At 36.0% G+C, this 17459-nt stretch overlaps 1 protein-coding gene across 3 annotated transcripts in view; it reads right to left on the bottom strand.

Annotated features, from left to right (window-relative positions):
• ATXN10 (ataxin 10) overlaps nucleotides 1-17459 on the bottom strand; it is a 102382-nt gene that overhangs the window by 33247 nt on the left and 51676 nt on the right. For all 3 annotated transcript variants that reach the window (XM_072343280.1, XM_072343285.1, XM_072343294.1), the window contains 2 exons: nucleotides 15954-16062; nucleotides 14369-14538 (listed from right to left, as the gene is read on the bottom strand). In XM_072343280.1, coding sequence (XP_072199381.1) covers nucleotides 14369-14538; nucleotides 15954-16062 — 279 coding nt within the window. The remainder of the gene's footprint in view (nucleotides 1-14368; nucleotides 14539-15953; nucleotides 16063-17459) is intronic.

The raw sequence follows: 17459 nt of genomic DNA, 5'->3' as shown, positions 1-17459 counted from the left end.
AAAACTGGCCAACTTTTTTTATACCTGAAATACAGATATCATGGCAATGAAACTGACTCCTGCTACATTGACTTCTGATATATTCTCCCACTTTCAGTATTATTTCTTGGAAAGACATGAGTTTGATTTTTTTCAGCCCTCCCCAGAGAGCTCCCTTGGCATCTCTCTGGAAGAAAAAAAATAATTAGAATCTTAAAGTGTGATTTCTTTATGATATTCTTAAACTCTCTGAAGAGAGAACTGGTTGAGAAGTTGAGGACTTTGTCCTTATTGAGGCAGAAGGGAAGACAGCAAGAAGGTACCTTGCACTTCATCAAGACTGAGCCAAAACGGGCAGCAGCTGAAGTGTCCAGCCACTAGAAAAGGGTAACAAACCATCTCAGCTGCTGAACAATTTTTTCCACTACTCTTTCCAAAGCAAAACACAGTAGTTTCCAGCCATTGAGATGATAATATAAACACTTGAGACTTCAGAATAGGTTCCCGCAAAAGACAGTAACACAATTGGTTCATTTATTTTTAAACAATTCAGCATTCATCATTCGCTTATTTACAGTTCCTGAAAAAGAAACCGCTTTCATGAACAAATAGATGCTGCCACAAGGAGCAGTCTCCTGGCTTTCTTAAGGGCTAGATCTGCTACTCAATATGGATAAATTAAGGTCCAACACAGATGGATTTCACTTGAAATATCAAGTATTTTCTAGCATGGTCTTTGCCTATCCCTGCAGTAGGAGTAAGAAAAAAAACTACACATAATAACGTTCAACATCATCCAGTATTAAAGTCCTGTGATTTATTTGGACAGTTGAATTTGTACAACTTCAACATCAACATCACAGTATATGCTTCTCTATTTTTAATCACTCACTATCTTATTCTCAGTCCACAAAAGACAGTAATCAGATGGTCTTAATCTGCTGGTTTTCAAAACACTGTCATAAAAGTGGTTCTCATATTTTTTCCATCACTGGAATAAAAATCATAAAGTTAAAGGAAGTTAAATGCAAAAATCAACAACATGACTTGAACTGGGCTGAGGACACTTCTTACAAGAGATCACTAAAGTTTCAAAACTGAATTTTGTTCCAAACAAGAGCGATAACTGAAGATTTCCAGCTACTCCAGAGTTATGAAAAAATACTAAGACAAAGGTTGGGAAAGTCAGATGATTAATTTCAACTATCATAGTTCTTACTGCAGTTCCAAGTCATTCAGGCATGCCTATAAAATTTCCTCAGAAACCTATGAATTCAGCAAGGAAAATAAATACAAATCTGATATGGTATACTCTAATGATGAGTAATGTTGAGTTCAGATTTACTTAGCACTCTCCTTTTCCTTCAGATTGAATCAAAGGTTTAAAAAATTCAGCATCACACATACTAATTAATCTGTGGCAAAGATACCAACACAACCCTCAAACGACAAGAATACCATATGAGAAAAACTGTTGGATTACTTCAAGACATAACCATTTGTGCTTGTGATTGATGCATATCATGGTAACTTTCTGCAGCTAAGTACAACAGTACATCATACTCAACTGCACTGGTTGGAGAGCATTCACTCAAAACAAAAACAAAGTAGTACAACCACCCAAGTGGTGGCAGTTTCCTATAATGACACACCCCAGAGTTTCCTATTGCAATTCTGAAGTGACTTTAATAGCAATAAAATGTCTTAAGGAACTGTAAAGAATAAGTTATTGAGTATATTTATATAATCTCAAACCTTGTAGCCAAGGAGGGTTAAAGTAAAAAGCAGAAAGCTAGTAGGACTGAAAATTGGAAACAGCCCACAGACATTATTAATGGCATTCACTATTCTGTTTTCATGTTCCCTTGTTCACAAGGCTTCCAATATTTTAGTGATGGGTCAAAGAACAAAACATTAATTTTCTATTCTGTCTGTAAAGGATACACACTCTATTACACATTAAGTGTGAAGCTATCTTTTATGTTAATTTTTTTTTTTTTTTTAGCATAGTAAAATAAAGCGAGTGTTTCAGGGAAGGACTATAAACGCCTTTCTAGAACTCTAGGGAACCTGTAAGTTGTAGACTGCAGGACTCATCTGACTACTAAAGACAGAAGACAGTTTAATGGTGTTTGCTGTTTGTGTTTTAAATCAGACCAGTCAGGGAAGCTTTCGGAAGTCTGCAGACAGCCACACAACTCTCTTCTTTTTTAACAGTTCAGGGCAGAATACTTCTAAGTGAATAATGTTAATTCTGTTCTTCATTTTTTATGATATGTTACTTTTTCCAATAAACATATAAATAGCAGAATTATGGTCTTTCAGAAAGAAAAAAGAAAAATCTTGCAATTAGAATAATTGCTTTGTTTAAGGACTAGAAAACGTAGTATCACATTCACTTCAAGGCAGTAAATTAGAGCATATTGAGGATAGTTACAAATCAGGCTAATGCAGTTGCTATGAAGTCTAAACTTGGGACAAAGGAAATTTTAAGAATCTTTTGTATCATCTTCCTTATCATTAACTTATTGTTTTATGATGCCTCCAAGTCACAGCATATTCTTCATCCAGAACAGAAGAGGTGGTGCAGGATTTCAAATAAAGCAAAGCAAGTATGTTCTACTCCATTTTTCAAAAATAAGTATTGGCTTCCTTTTTTTTTTTTTTTTCTTTTAATCTTACAAGCCATTACAAAATATCAATGCTAGCCTTAGCACTTCCCTCTAAAGGCCTTTCATTTCTTCCTGCAAGTAATTTTGTAACCAAATACAGTTAAAGTATTATTATTTTTTTACTCAGAGGTGAGTACACAAATCCCAATGACTTGCAAAGTGAAACAAACTGCTTGTAAGCAGTGTAAAAAGTAAGAAATATATTATCATAATCTAAGTGACTATAGATGGAGTGACCTCTTTAGTGCAGTGTCACACTGTTTACGAGGCAGACAACTTACTTTTTCTTCACTGAAACAATGCCATGAGCTATCTCAGCAACATTATTACTGGGACAAATATAGTCATATATTTTATGGATAAAAAATCCTTGTGTTCTTCAAAAACACCGTCTGAAGAAGACAGTCTCCTGGAAACAGAATATTCCAGAGAAACTATTTCTCACAGGCTGAAATCAAACATTAAAAAAACCAGAAAGCTTTCACTGAAATATTTAAGAGACTTCATGGTTTTAATGCAAAGGACACTGTGGCACAAAAGAAATAATTTTATATGGAAAAAACGTTAAAACACATTGAGAGGCTACATTCATGTTAACAATCAGTAACACAGTGTATACATTCTTCCCATGGTATGGTGTGCTTTGAACAAATATTTTGTAAATTTGACTTTTAGCATTTATTTTCCATCAGCTGTGTGTTATATAAGAGAGCCATTAAATAATAAGAAAGGAAGTACTCATAAAGGTGTTTTGATTTACCAACCTATTATAGAGTGGCTAGCAGCCACATGAGAAACAGAAAATATCAATGTATGGGAAGATAACAAGTAAGACTTCACCATCATTTACAGATAAATACATTAAATTCTGCTTTGTAAAACAGTAATAGTTTCATTGAAGTGTTATTCTTTACCAGGTTGACTAAATAAGCAGGATAAAGCCCTGCTTGTGCTTACTATTCAGGCATTTATTGCTCCTCACATTTTCAAGCAAATGATTTTTGCGTTAGTTGGAGGTCTTTTTCTTTGTAGCTTTTTTTTTTACAAATAGACCCTCAACTCCAGGACTTTTCTTATACTGAAAATTATAAACTTTAACTGAAAAAAAAATCTGAATCCTTTGGTAACTGTTCATTGTTCTTGATACGTACAACCACTTTTGCTAAAGTAGCGTCATTTTAAACTGCTCGTTTTCCCATTGACAGTCACTACACTGTGTAATACTGGCTGCAATATGTTTTTATAACATTTCCCTTATAGTTCTGGAAAGTCCCAAATTACAAATGGCCAACCACAAAAGGATTCAGAAAGTAAACTAAATTGCACTCTGTTTAACAGTACTTGGCTCCCTCCAGTAGTTCTGTTACCTGAAACACTTCTATAAGCAATACAGCAGAACAGAGTAAAATCCTTACATGTTTCAGTACACCCTCCAACAGCTGAGGAAATCCGTTATCAAATCACACAGTCCAATTGCTTTTCAATCCAATTCCATTGCATGCTAAAAAGCCACTGCAAACTCCAAATAGTTAACCCTCTGAGCATCCTCTCACAAACAGGTAAATGAAATACTTTACAAAGCTCCTGCACGTTGAGAACTGTTTCAAAGAAAAACAAGCTACTGAAAGGGTTAGATATTACAAAATGCCACAACTAATAATACAGGAGCAGGGTATAGCAGCTTCATAACTGTGTCCTGTAATTCAAGGGAATTAAAATTAAACAAGCAATGAGTTACCAAATGTTTGCCAACAAATTACATTTTGAAGAGAGTGTCTTTATTTTTGATTGCTTATGCCAAGGAGAACCAAGGTCTACTTTCATTTTCAGCAAATGAAATAAGTTCAAGAATCTTTACATGAGATTCAAGACAGAGTGGAAGAAAGGGAGAGACTCACCAAGCTCATCCTATGCAACAATATACTGGTCAAGTCTGAAGGCTGCAACGAACTTGGCTTCAACAGTTCATTTCAGTAGAGCTTCTAATTGTATTAGAGGGCAGTAGCTTCAGCACTGGCTTGTGGTTTCCCTTTCTGTCACCATACTGTTAAGACGGACTCCTGGCAGCTGCTGACTCAAGAAAACTAGAATCACAGAATCACCAAGGTTGGAAAAGAACTAAAAGATCATCCAGTCCAACCATTCACCAATAGTTCTCACTAAACCATGTTCCTCAACACAGCGTCCAAATGTTCTTTGAATACCTCCAGGGTTGGTGACTCTACCACCTCCCTGGGCAGCCCATTCCACTGCCAAACCACTCTTTCAGAGTAGTAGTATTTCCTAACATCCAGCCTGAACCTCCCCTGGTGCAGCTTCAAGCCATTCCCTCAAGTCCTATCACTTGTAACATGAGAGAAGAGTCTGACCCTCGACATCTTTTGGGACTGACTGGGTATACAGCATTGGCCAAGAAGATGCACAGGAAAGGTAATTCTGTGATTTAATTTTGGTGCAGGAAGATGAAGGTGAAGATGCCTCAAACTGAGATAAACCACGTGAATACAAACCATGCAGTATTATGCTACTTGCACTCAACATTATTTATTTACTGTAGCCAATAGGGACCAGCCCAGTCCTCAAATGATATTGACTGTGTTTCTTTGTTCTGCTTCCCACAGGTCAGGATTGTCAGCAATTATCCTCTACATTTACCTGAAATTCTGAGAAAATGCATTTTCCTTTAGTGAATCAGCAAGCATAACCTTTGCAATGGATCAGACTCTTTATTAAGACAAATTTATCCACTTTGTTGAGATTAAAATCAACTTTACATTGAAAAAATACAAGAACCCCGACATTGTGATTTATAAGTCTATAAAATCACATATTTAGTATGTATGATGTACAGTAACTCAGGTATGCATGCTCTAGCACTACATTTCATGCTGAATTGCTAATGCCTCAGGCTTTTGTGCGAGATGATACATGAAGCTGAACCTACATATTAGTTTCTTAATTTATCTCTAAATTACATCTATCAAAGGCTTGGTTTTTTTTGTTTTTTTTTTTTTTTTTAGTATTTCTGTCTATAAATATCTTGCAGTCTGGTAATAAAATTCCCAGTTTCTGGATGAATTAATCTATGCTAAACAGAATTCTAATTTTCTACATATAAATTTGCAAAGGAATTATTTTAACAAGTCTGTAAAAAAATGTATATTTGAAAAATAGTAAATTTACATTAAAACATTATTATGTAAGAGGATATATATTTATAACTACAGCCATAAAACCAAATGTTTAAAACAATTTAAGTATTCTCTATAATTTTAATTATTTTCTTATTTCCTTTCTACTGTTGCAACAGATCATTAATTTGATTACAGGTTTGTATCTACAACATAAAGACCACAGATTCTATATGAAATCTAGAAAGAAGTACTTATTTCAGGGGACAGATTCATGACTGTACCTTAAATGTATATGCATAAAACATACATATAGTCATTAAAACTTCCTTAAATGGAAACTACATATACACAGAAACTCTTCCTAACAAAGTCCATAAAAAAAGCTCTCATGATTTAAGTCCATCTCAATACCTGAAAATTGGTTTGATTTTTTTTTTTTTAAAAAAAAAAGCACCAACACTAATAAGAAAAAAATATTTTTAAGATCTAAAAATCACTATTCAATTTTCTTTTAAGCAAAGAAATCTTCTGTAGGTCTGTATTAATAAATATGTTTTCTTTAAAGTTGATTTTCAAAGGAATAGTTTGACAATTTTATAGAAAAGGCTGCAGGAGTAGGTTGACAGTAATGGAGGGTCAGAACATAAGAGAAAAAACATTCAATTGGATCCTCCATTAGCTGCCACAGGACTGATCCATCACAGGAGCATTAAAAACCATATTTTTACTTTATTAATGAAGAAAGTATTATTAAAGCTTTACTAAGCAGCTACAAATTCAAAAAGCACTTAAAACAAAATTACATCACGTACTGAAGCGTTAACATGACACTGTGCAATTCAAGGCCCAGAATTAAAAGGAGGCACTCCCAACCACCAGCTGCATTGCAAGTTCCAAGAGAACTGGCAGTAGTAAAATTCCTCTCAAACTGCGTTGGCTTCTCAAGACTGGAGTTGCAGAGAGCAGGAATGGCTGAGACAACTGATCAGACCTCACTGGAAAATACCGTTCCAATGACACTTTATCTAAGTCCAAGGGTATTGAAGTTAGGTCTAAGTTTGTGGGAACCTACAAGTTTTATTATTAATTTACTGAACTGCAATAGGCAAAGCAATACATTTCTTTCCTATTATTTTTTGTTACTATAATATTTATCAATTGCCTAAAATAAATCCAGCAATATTCCGGAAGCAAAATACAAAACCTTAACTTTTCCTCACTAAAAGATGAAAGGCTTTTTAGATAAGCTGGAAATCTTACAGAGAATTCCAATCCCTGTGAACAGCTCCATGGATGGCACTCCTCCTTAAAATCCATTAGAAAGTAAATGTTGCAGTTTACTTCCACTACAACTAAACAAGATGTTATTGAGTTCAGTATGAATTCACTGAGCTCTATATTTGCTTTAGAACAGTAATTCCTAGGTAAAAATTTTAATCTCCTATTTTGTCAAAGATGAGAATCTCAATCCCAAAATAAAAATAAAATAAAAAAACAACGCAATGTTTAGTTTGCAAATACAAAAATTTCAGCTTCTTCAGGACCCTGGGATCCTTAATATATACAATCAAGACCTCACCTTTGCTTTCACAAGCTCAATCTGCATTTCACAACAGCAGGGGGTTAAATTCAGTATCTTCTTTGTGCTCTGACTTTCAGCACAGATCATCTGACACAGTACTTCGATGTTGCACCTACTTCTACATTTCTGATATACAGGCAGTGTATCACTCAAGAAACTTAAATTAAAAAACAATTAGCTTTTCAGTGTCATTAGTGGATATGTGTGCATGTATGTGTGAAAGACAAAACTGTTTTTCTTTTTTGTCTCAAAGCTTTCTTCATGAGTCCTTTCTGGTAAAAAGACTCTGACTGACAACTACTAATTATCTAGGGGGTGAATGGTGGGTATCAACGTGCCACAGTACCTCTGCTTATGATTGCAAAGATAAGCAGAAACAGGACAAGTCTTTTTCAGGGGTGCTGCTTGAAGGAACTGACCACTGCAGAAGGCGATAATGCTTGTGCATGGCAACGGAGGCACCACTTCCTGCTGGTTTATCTGTTGGGCCAGGAATGTCACACTAAACTGAGAGAAAAGAAGAAGAAAACCCACAGAAATGAGAGATAAAAGGCCCTCACTAAACTAGGGACTTTGGAGACAAACTCCCAAAGACACGTTTATGGAGAATTCCCCGAGGGGAAAACCTCTTCTGAAGAAACCCCCCCCCTCAGAGGCTGGCTTGCTGAGAAGCTTCCTGACTTTCTCCCATCCCCTGCAGTGATCAGATGAGTTCCTGAGATCAACAGACCTACTGCATACCTTGCTGGATCCACTGTAGTGACTATTGCTTTTGCTCTCTTCAGAGACTCCTTGCGTGTATTTCCTACCTTTCCTAACACCCACCTTCCCTTCCCCATCTCCCTAAACAGCTAGGATTTGTAATAAACTGGTCAGACCAACATTTGAACCACTGTTTCTTAATCTCACGCTGGGTATACATATATCAAAGAACCTTGCCTCCCTCCTATAAATTGGAATGAGACAGTATGATGTATGAATTTGGAGATACGCAGTTCTAAATATGTAATTGTTAACTAATAGTCATTTTTTTTTTAATCTTTATCACCTCCTAATGGAAGTGCATTCTAACTCTTGATGAAGATGCTGAACAACACCAGATCCTGTACCTGAGGAACACCATTCATCTCCAACAAGACTGAGTCACTGAACACAACTCTGAGCTCTGCCAGTCAGCCAGTTCTCAATCCACCTCACCTCATATGATGTCAAAAGCCTTGCTGAAGACAAGGTAAACAACATTCAGTACCCCACCCATATCTACCCAGATGGTCCTAACATCATAGAAGGTGAACAGATTGGTTAAACATGATTCACCCTTGGTGAATTCGTGCTGACTACTCATAACAACCTCTTTTCCTTCCACTTGCTTGGAGATGACATGCAGACTAAGCAGATTCAGCACCTTACCTGGGATAGGGGTGAGGCTTATTAACCTTCAGTTTCCTGAAAAGGTTCAACATTCTGAATGTTCTTGCTCTTACCTAGTAAAGCATTAAAACGTGGATAGCTACAATACCGAAATAGTCCCATCCAAACATGTTAGGCAGTGAAACTGTGCTTATTTACAGTTAACCATGCAAGATTCCACCACTTCAGTGATCAGATCCAAAAGTATCTTCCTTTTTGCTCAAGTCTAAACTAAGAAACTCCTCCATTTTAGGTATATATTTAATGTTAGGAAAAAAGTGATTATCATATTGCTTCCTTCCTTTAGAAATCTATGTAGCAGCAGCTTGATTTTCTTCTCTTTATCTTAACAACATACATAAGTAAATGTGGAGTGGTCTTCATTGCAAGTAACTCCAGATCCTCTTGTGCCAAGTCAGGAGGAATATAACTACTTAAAATACTTAAGTTAGACTTGAACAATCAGAACAGACAAGTACATACAGTCTTTCTGACAAGCTTAGGTGAGAAACATTTTATTTAACAAATGGCTAAGTTGTCTTTTGTTGCTCTCCAGGTGAAGGAGAGAAAAGTGAACTCCAAATACAACAAATCTTGTTCATACTGCAAGCAGAAGAATCTTCAATTTAGGGAGAGTAAGTCTTAGATAAAACAATTTAGCTCAAATGTATAAAAAAAAATAAAATATAAGTGGCATTAAACAGCATCTGGACCTTTTATACGCTATTTTTGTTTAGACTTTTTAAACTGTTCTTCTTTTCCCTTTACTCACAGAAAAAATTCCACTGAGCTTTGTATTACAATTACATTAGCAGAAGCACCTCCATCAACTCAAATAAAGAAAAAACATGTCAAAAAATTTCCCTTACAAATTGTTCAACTCAGAGTGAACTCATTTAGGAAAGAAGGTGATGGTCATACTTACAACAGACAACTTTATACCTATTTTTTTTTTTCTCTCTTTCATAAACAATAAAACATTTCTGTAAAATGCTAATAATAATATCCTAGGATTGCGTTCATCAGTACCGCTATTATGCAAAAACTTCTTGGCATAAGGATACGGACTGCTTTCTTTACTTCTGAGATTAGTTTTGCTTAATTACAAAAGGCATCTCAACAGTATACTTGTGCAAATTCACCATTAAGAGATCTTTGTCCTGACCTGAATAGGCATCAAACTGGCTTAGTTTATCAACTTTACACACTTTGTTACACAAAGTAACAAGCAGTAATAAACTATCAATAACAACAATCAGCTGAAGACAGCAATAATATTACAACACCAAACCCAAATTTTGCTTTCACTAAATTAGCCTTAACCTTAAATTCAGAAATGTCACTATTTTTCCCTCAAGATTCCTCTTAAAAGGCAGCATTATACAGTCATCTCAGTATACTGATGTTCCGACAAATGGCTGCTCCCTCCATGCAATACACACAGCTGATATCTCATGTATAGTTTATTTCAGACAACTCTGCATCTTTCAAGGATGGTCTGCAGAGGACAGAATCTCCAGATGATGCAGATTTCCTTGTTTGATCTCAGGTGTAGCAGTGAACAGAAAATGAATCACAAATAAAGACAGTAATTAAACTTTGTCAAATCTTCTCTTCCTTTCATTTCTCTTTTTACTAACTCCAGTAAGGTTATATGATTAAAGTGAACAGAATTCCACTCTTTATAGAAAAGTCAACTGAAACAATACAGAACAAGGTCTATAATGTTCTGTGGGTTATTTCAGTACTGATGACACAGTATTAAATTAATCTAAGCATTTTAGTTTTAGGGAAAGGTAACAAGGTTATGCAGAGCATTGTCAAAATAAGGCAAAAAAATCAGTCATCTAACCTTCTAGCAGATTCTCCTGTAAACAGACATGGAAACGTGGGCATAAATTAAATGCCACGGCCTGTCTTATGTTTCATTTCTACAACTATAGCTGTAGTATAGATGAATTTCAATCATCAGCCAACAGCCAAATTCCATTCCCTGCTCAGTCTAAGAATCCACCTTCTTTCAGTAGAGTTAATAAAATTTGCATTTATGAAGGAAGCACAAAATACAAGCTATGGGACTGCCTTGCATGTACAGCAGCAACTCTTGGCAGCTTCTCCTCCTACAATGAGGATAAGCACAGAAAACTGCACAACCAGTGCAGGATTCTGGTAAGTTCACATGCAACTAGCTCAACAACTGATATCTTCCGAACAGCAGTTCTATTTGCTCTCTTCTCTTAATGCAAAAATGTACGCAATTCAGAAATGATTGATAACAAAACTAATAATCATAACATTATCAGTTATTGTTACTGGTTTCTCATTATTAAGTATGACAGAATTCAGTAAAAAAGCATGTAATAACAATCCTTGTTTATACAAGGCACATTACAGAAGCCAGAACATGCTGCTGCCAGCACGTACACAACCTTCTAAAGTCCAAAATGATCACTTTATCAAACATTCTTCTAATAAATACCAACCCGTTCAGCATATCAAAACATGTAATTCAGCAGTAAGCCTGGCAAGACCTATTTTAATAAACGCATCTCAGTTAACAGCTTATATGTCTGTCTGCTCCCTTTTATCTTCAAAACTGATCACAATAGTGTAAATAAAACTATGAGGAAGTTAAGTTGGAACGAATACATTCCTAAACTAGCACAGTAGGAGGCAAAGAATGTTTTCTAAAAACAAAGAATTCTTTTAAATAAAATGAAGTAATAAAGAACTGGTAATATATATATATATATATATACATTTATCATAAGACTTTTCACTACTGCCAACAAACTGGTATGTAAAGCCCCTACAACTGTTGCTCTTACAGCAGGGGGATATCTCAAACAGAGATAGAGAAGTAGCTTCTATAGAAGCCACTACTGGCTTTCTCTGTTGCTTCACCTCTATCACTAGTGCTCTTCGTGGTAGACTGCACTATCACACATTAGGACACAGCATTTATAATTGGTACTGGGAAATGAGGCCTACTGGGACTGAAAGTTACAAATTAAAAATAGAAAAAGCCTTGGCTCATTAACAAGTGAGGACACTAACAGTGCTATTTCAGAGGTTTTTATATAGCATGTATAACCCTCTCAAGCCATGCAACACCTGAAACTTACTGAAGAGAATGTAATTCTCAAGGTAAGCCAAAGCCAATCCAGGGGTTGGATGGTTACAGCCAGAGGGTTGTGGTCAACAGCTCTACTATATTTAGATGGAGGCCAGTCACAAGTAATGTCCCCCAGGAGTCTGTCTTGGGACCAGTGCTCTTCAACATCTTCATCAATGACCTAGATAATGGCATTGAGTGCATCCTCAGCAGGTTTGCAGACAAAAAGCTGAGTGGTGCAGTTACAGAACAGAAGGAAGGGATGTGATCCAGAGGGACTCAGACAATCTTTTAAAGTTTGCCTCGTGAATCTAATGAGATTCAGCAAGGCCTAGTACAAGGTGCAGCACTTTAGTCAGGACAAACCCAAACAGAAGTACAGACAAGAAGAATCCACTGAGAGACCTGCTGCAGGGAAGGACTTGAAGGTTCTTGTAGATGGAAAGCTTAACATGAACCAGCAGGGTGCTCTGGTAGGTTTGAAAGACCAACAGTTTAGTGGGCTGCATCAAAAGAGGAATGGCCAGCAGAGCAAGAGAGGTGATTGTCTCCCTCTGCTTTGCCCTCATGAGTTCTCATCTGGAGTACTGCATGTTGGGGCACCAGGCTTGAATAATAAAGATGTGGAGCTGTGGGAGTGGGTCCAAAAGAGGGCCATGAAGATGACCAGAGGGCTGGAGAATTTCTCCTATTAAAACAGGCTGAGGGAGCTGAGCATGTTCAGCCTGGAGAAGAGATGGCTCTAGGGAGACCTTATTGGAGTACATAAAGCTCATACACTGGAGCTTCTAAATAGGAAGGAGATCAACTTTTTACATGGTCTAATAGTGATAAGGAGAACAGCTGTATACTAAAAGAAGAGATTTAAGTTAGATATGAGGAGAAAATTCTTTACTGGTAAGGTGCTGGCAAAGGTTGCCTAGAGAAGTTCCATCTCAGTCCTTCAACATAATTCCACAAAATATTCCACATATTGCACCTGGAATATTCCAGGTATTCCACAAAAACACATTCTATTTGCATAAACACCTATTACATTGTAAAGAGTCAGAGATGGAGCTGTACAAGATCCCATAATAGAATTAGTAATTTTTTCAGAGATATTAAAATTTTTCATTCAATATATTAATATGAATGAGGTGAGAGATCACCATGACCATATTTCCCATCCATGTGCTCTCTGCACACATTATTATCACCACTTGTGAAACAGTCCAGCATTTGTCAGATTTCTGAAATTTCTACACACCTGGAGAAAAAAATAATAGAAGGAAAACGAACATACACTATGATAACATCCTGTTGTCAGTTGTAAATGTCTAATTTCAAGTGCTGCAGTTTCTTTCAAATCAGATTTAATGGCTTTTTCTGGGATCTGGGATGGTTCAGTCTGGAGAAGAAAGACTGATGGGGAATTTTACTAATGCTTATAAACATATGAAGTGTGGGAGTAAACTGCTTGGGGCCAGGCTCTTTTCAACAGTGCCCAGTGACAGAACAAGGGACAGATGGCACAAGCAAACATAGGAAGATCCATCTGAACATAAGGAAAAACTTTTTTACTTTGAGGGTGACAGAACACTGGACCAAGATGTCTCCTTCTTTGGAGATATTCAAAACCCACTTGGATGCTTTTCTGTGTAATCTGCTATAGAAAACCTGTAAAGGCCAGGCTAATTGGACTAGATGGTGTCCAGAGATCCCTTCTAACCCTTATAGTTCTGTGATTCTGTAAAATGTAGACAGACATATTACATTTCTATACAAAAGTTAACACATCTGTTATATTAGCTCAAATGTGCTGAAAAATAACCTAAACCTTTACAAGACTAATTTTAATCCCTGTTTCAACAAAATATTTTTATCAGTAATTAAAGCATCAGTGTTTTATGAGCTGGTTTGGCTCAGTTCTGTGACTAGTGGGGGAGGGAGGGCCCACAGACCCACACCTCAGGAAAGGGAAAGGGGAAAAAATGGGAAAAAGGTAGAGAGATGAGCCTAAAAACAAAACAGCAGCAATGATCTGAAGAGAAAGAAACTAATTTACTAAATAAGATAATGGGATGTAAGATAACACACTATGATACAATATAATATAATTAGAATTGAAGCTAATAAAACAAATAAGAGTATCCGAAAGCCAAAGCCCTTACTGTAATACTGAGGCGAGACGATCTAGGGAGCTCATACACTGCTCAGATCAAAAAGGGAAGGGCAAATGACCTATGAAGGGCCTTTACATCTTTTCCCTCTGAACAGAAATGATAACAGAACAGTGAACAGTCCTCTGGGGCATATGGTTCTTCTTTTCTGGGACAGGTACCTGGAACTGGAGCATTAACTCTAATTCCCAGTGCACTAATGATGTTGTGATGTGGAATACTAATAACCAAAAACCATAAAACCATGACATAAATCATAGTTTGAGGTACACATCTGCTCATATGTGAGAGTTTTGTAATAAATAAGTACACACCTTGTCTTGGTTTTCCTTATTTTTGTAACACAAGTTTCCAATCAAACGAATGAGATGAGCTTTAAAACCCACAGCTGGATGTGAAATTTCTTCTTGCCACGTCATAGCATGTGTCGTCGTGAAAATATTTACAGCCTGTTTTCCAGCAAGATGAGTTAGTCTCAGCGTATCTACAGAAAACAAAAGCACTTGAATTATTTTACACACAAAAATTAGCATTACTTTGCAGAGCTTTACTACCATTTTTAATTGTTAGGTTCAAGAAAGTGAATGAAGTTTCATATTTTTAGGATTATATAAAAATAATTTCAAATACTTTATATTTTTTTATTTCTCAATTTGTGCCAGTGTAAACCATACAAGACTGTTATCAAGGCTAGAAGGTATTTCTGAATCTTTTTTTTTTTTCTTTTTTTTTTTTTCTTTTTCTTTTTTTTTTTTTTTTTTTACATATTTACATAGTTCATGTGTTAAATTTGAAGGCTAGTTCTGACTCTCTCTGCTCTCAAGAGTCACAACTTGTAGGCTACTGATACTTCTGGCATTGTAAATACAATCTGATTTTTGGTTTAAAACAATATTTCTAAAAAACTTGTTTTAGTTAATAATTCTTACATAAGTATGTTTTATTTATGGAATTACTTTTTTCTCTCTTCTTCAGTGTGTTCCTAACTCTGTAATATGAGAAAGGATATCCTGCACATCTTGCACTTTAACACATCATTATAAAACACTGTCATAATTGTGCAAACTGGGAGATACTAATTTATGTTATGATAAGTGCTAGGTGCCCCTGTAAACAAGTACAGATATTGTTGTTTTTTTTTAACCTGAATCCTAGAATACCTTAAAAGATTCATAATTAACACGTGTTTCATCAGTTTTGAATATTACACGTATTTTAGTATTACATATTTTTTGCCTTTAGTATAACATATCACTCTTTAACATCCATCAAATTTTCACAGGTTACTCAGAACATGGTACCACTGATCAATTTCAGAGAATGCTACAATTTATGAAGGTTATGCCAGTTATGTCATCCTCCTTCCTCTCTGAGTATGTAGGGTCTCTATGGACCATCTTGGCTTCATTTCATTTGTGGGCAACTCTCAGTTTGTTGCTACTTAGCAGAGGAAAGCTTCTTTTAAACTAAACTTCCAAGGTCCTAGAATTTGGCTAAAACTTCAACCGTACTTAGTTCAAGGAATTCAGGAAAAAGAAGGAAACAGGTTTGGAGAATTACCTTATCTGCTTTTGGAGGTAATTCTTCACACATTCAGTCCATGGAAGAACAGTGGAAGCAGTTTTTTTTGCACAACTTTTACTGTATAAACTGCAGTGCTGAGAGTTGAATAAAGGCTCTGTTGGGTAATAGGAGCCAACAGAGCAAGCTGAGCAGCAAAAAAATTCCAGGAACAAATCAAATATTTGAAAATGTACATTAATTCAATCCCCTATTTATTTATTTTTTTAAAAGGTCAAAATCAAAATTGCCACCAGTTGTGAAAAACATCTTTTCATTCACTGTGAAACATGATTTGGAGCAAGCCAACAGCTAATAAACTCTGTGGCTTTCACTTACCTATGGCTGTTTGAAGCAAATCAGGCAAGGTCTGCAGATACTCAAGTTGTCCATTGTTTGATGTCATTTCACAAAGAATGTCAAGAAGCCGAATTGTAACCAGGGCTTCCTATAAATGAAAGCTACATTTCTGAAAATGTTTTATGAACGATACCATAAGAATATAAAAGTTCAGCAATCTTTCAGATTGTTGTCAGATCTTAGGACTTCAGTTTCTTTTTGCCTTTCTTCTTTTGTCATCTTGATAGCCACTAAAAATCTGTGTAAAGAAAGGGATCTTTCTACAACAATGTATTACATTGAGATAATTTATTTTCCACAGTCCAACAGTGTTATACGCACCCTGAAAAGTCATGGGGAAAACAAAACAGAGGCGTAACAGATGTTTTTAACAAAAACACAGTAGCTTCCACAAGCAGAAAAGCAGAAAATTACTAGCTGAGAAAATTATTTCTGTATAAATGTTTTCTTTGACTTTATTCAGTAGGACCGTCCCACTTTAAAGACACAAACACCGCCTGCAAGACACCAATTTGTTATCCGCAGGAATTCTGTAAAGTTCTGTGGTCAAATGAACTTTGGCTGCGAGAATTTACATTATTCTTGGGTAAATAGGACTCAGATCACAGATGCAGCATTTTGGTTAGGTATGAGACACAATCTTATTTGCGTATTATTTATTCAACTAGAAAATTATATTTTCTCACAGGCTATGTTGATGCGTGCTTGGAATGACAATCCGCTACCATAGGAGTGAATAGTAAAATTCTGAACACACATATTACTCAAGAACCATACTGTGACTGCGAGAAGATGCCACACAAGGTGTGGTATGTAAACTGAAAGTAGCCCTAAAAAGACTCATACACAGACCACATTAACTATTTCTGTCTTGTTTTGTTCACGTCCGGGAAAAGAATACCTTTACATACAAACAGCATTATATTTTTGAATCCATGTAAACAATACAGGATAATTTAAATAGTCAGCAATGGTGTTTAATGTTAAGGGCTAAGAATATATATATTCTTTATTTCTTCCAGAAACCTTTGACAACAGAAATGAGTATAGAGACCAGACGCTAAAACTGTCTTGACTTTCTTTTTCACATAAGTGTACAACTCAACTTGTCCTTTCAGTAGAACAGAAACAGTCTTTGAATAAACTGGCCATTGTACTTGAATAAAATTAGCTTACCTCAATTGTATTTCAAAGAAAGTAATGAGGTATCTGCATTTTTCACCTCATACTGCACTGTAACAAGACAGTAGCTTAACCAATATCCTCTTGTACACTTAACATTGACCTTTGTGTAACAAAAATTTGGCAGGGTCCTCCGGGTGCAACTGCTCCAATCCCCACTCCAGAAAGGATGTCATGTGTAAGGCACCCAGGACAACGTCCGTGTTGCCTTTCATTGCAGAAGTAAACTCTGAAATCTCTCTGGGCACAAAGTTACACTTTACAACAAAACTGAGTTACCTGCTTTACAACTGTAAAGCAAAA

Source organism: Excalfactoria chinensis, chromosome 1 (genome assembly GCF_039878825.1).
Source record: "Excalfactoria chinensis isolate bCotChi1 chromosome 1, bCotChi1.hap2, whole genome shotgun sequence".
NCBI lineage: Eukaryota > Metazoa > Chordata > Aves > Galliformes > Phasianidae > Excalfactoria > Excalfactoria chinensis.
Note: the sequence above shows the minus strand (reverse complement) of the source record. Positions and strands in the feature narration are given on the sequence as shown.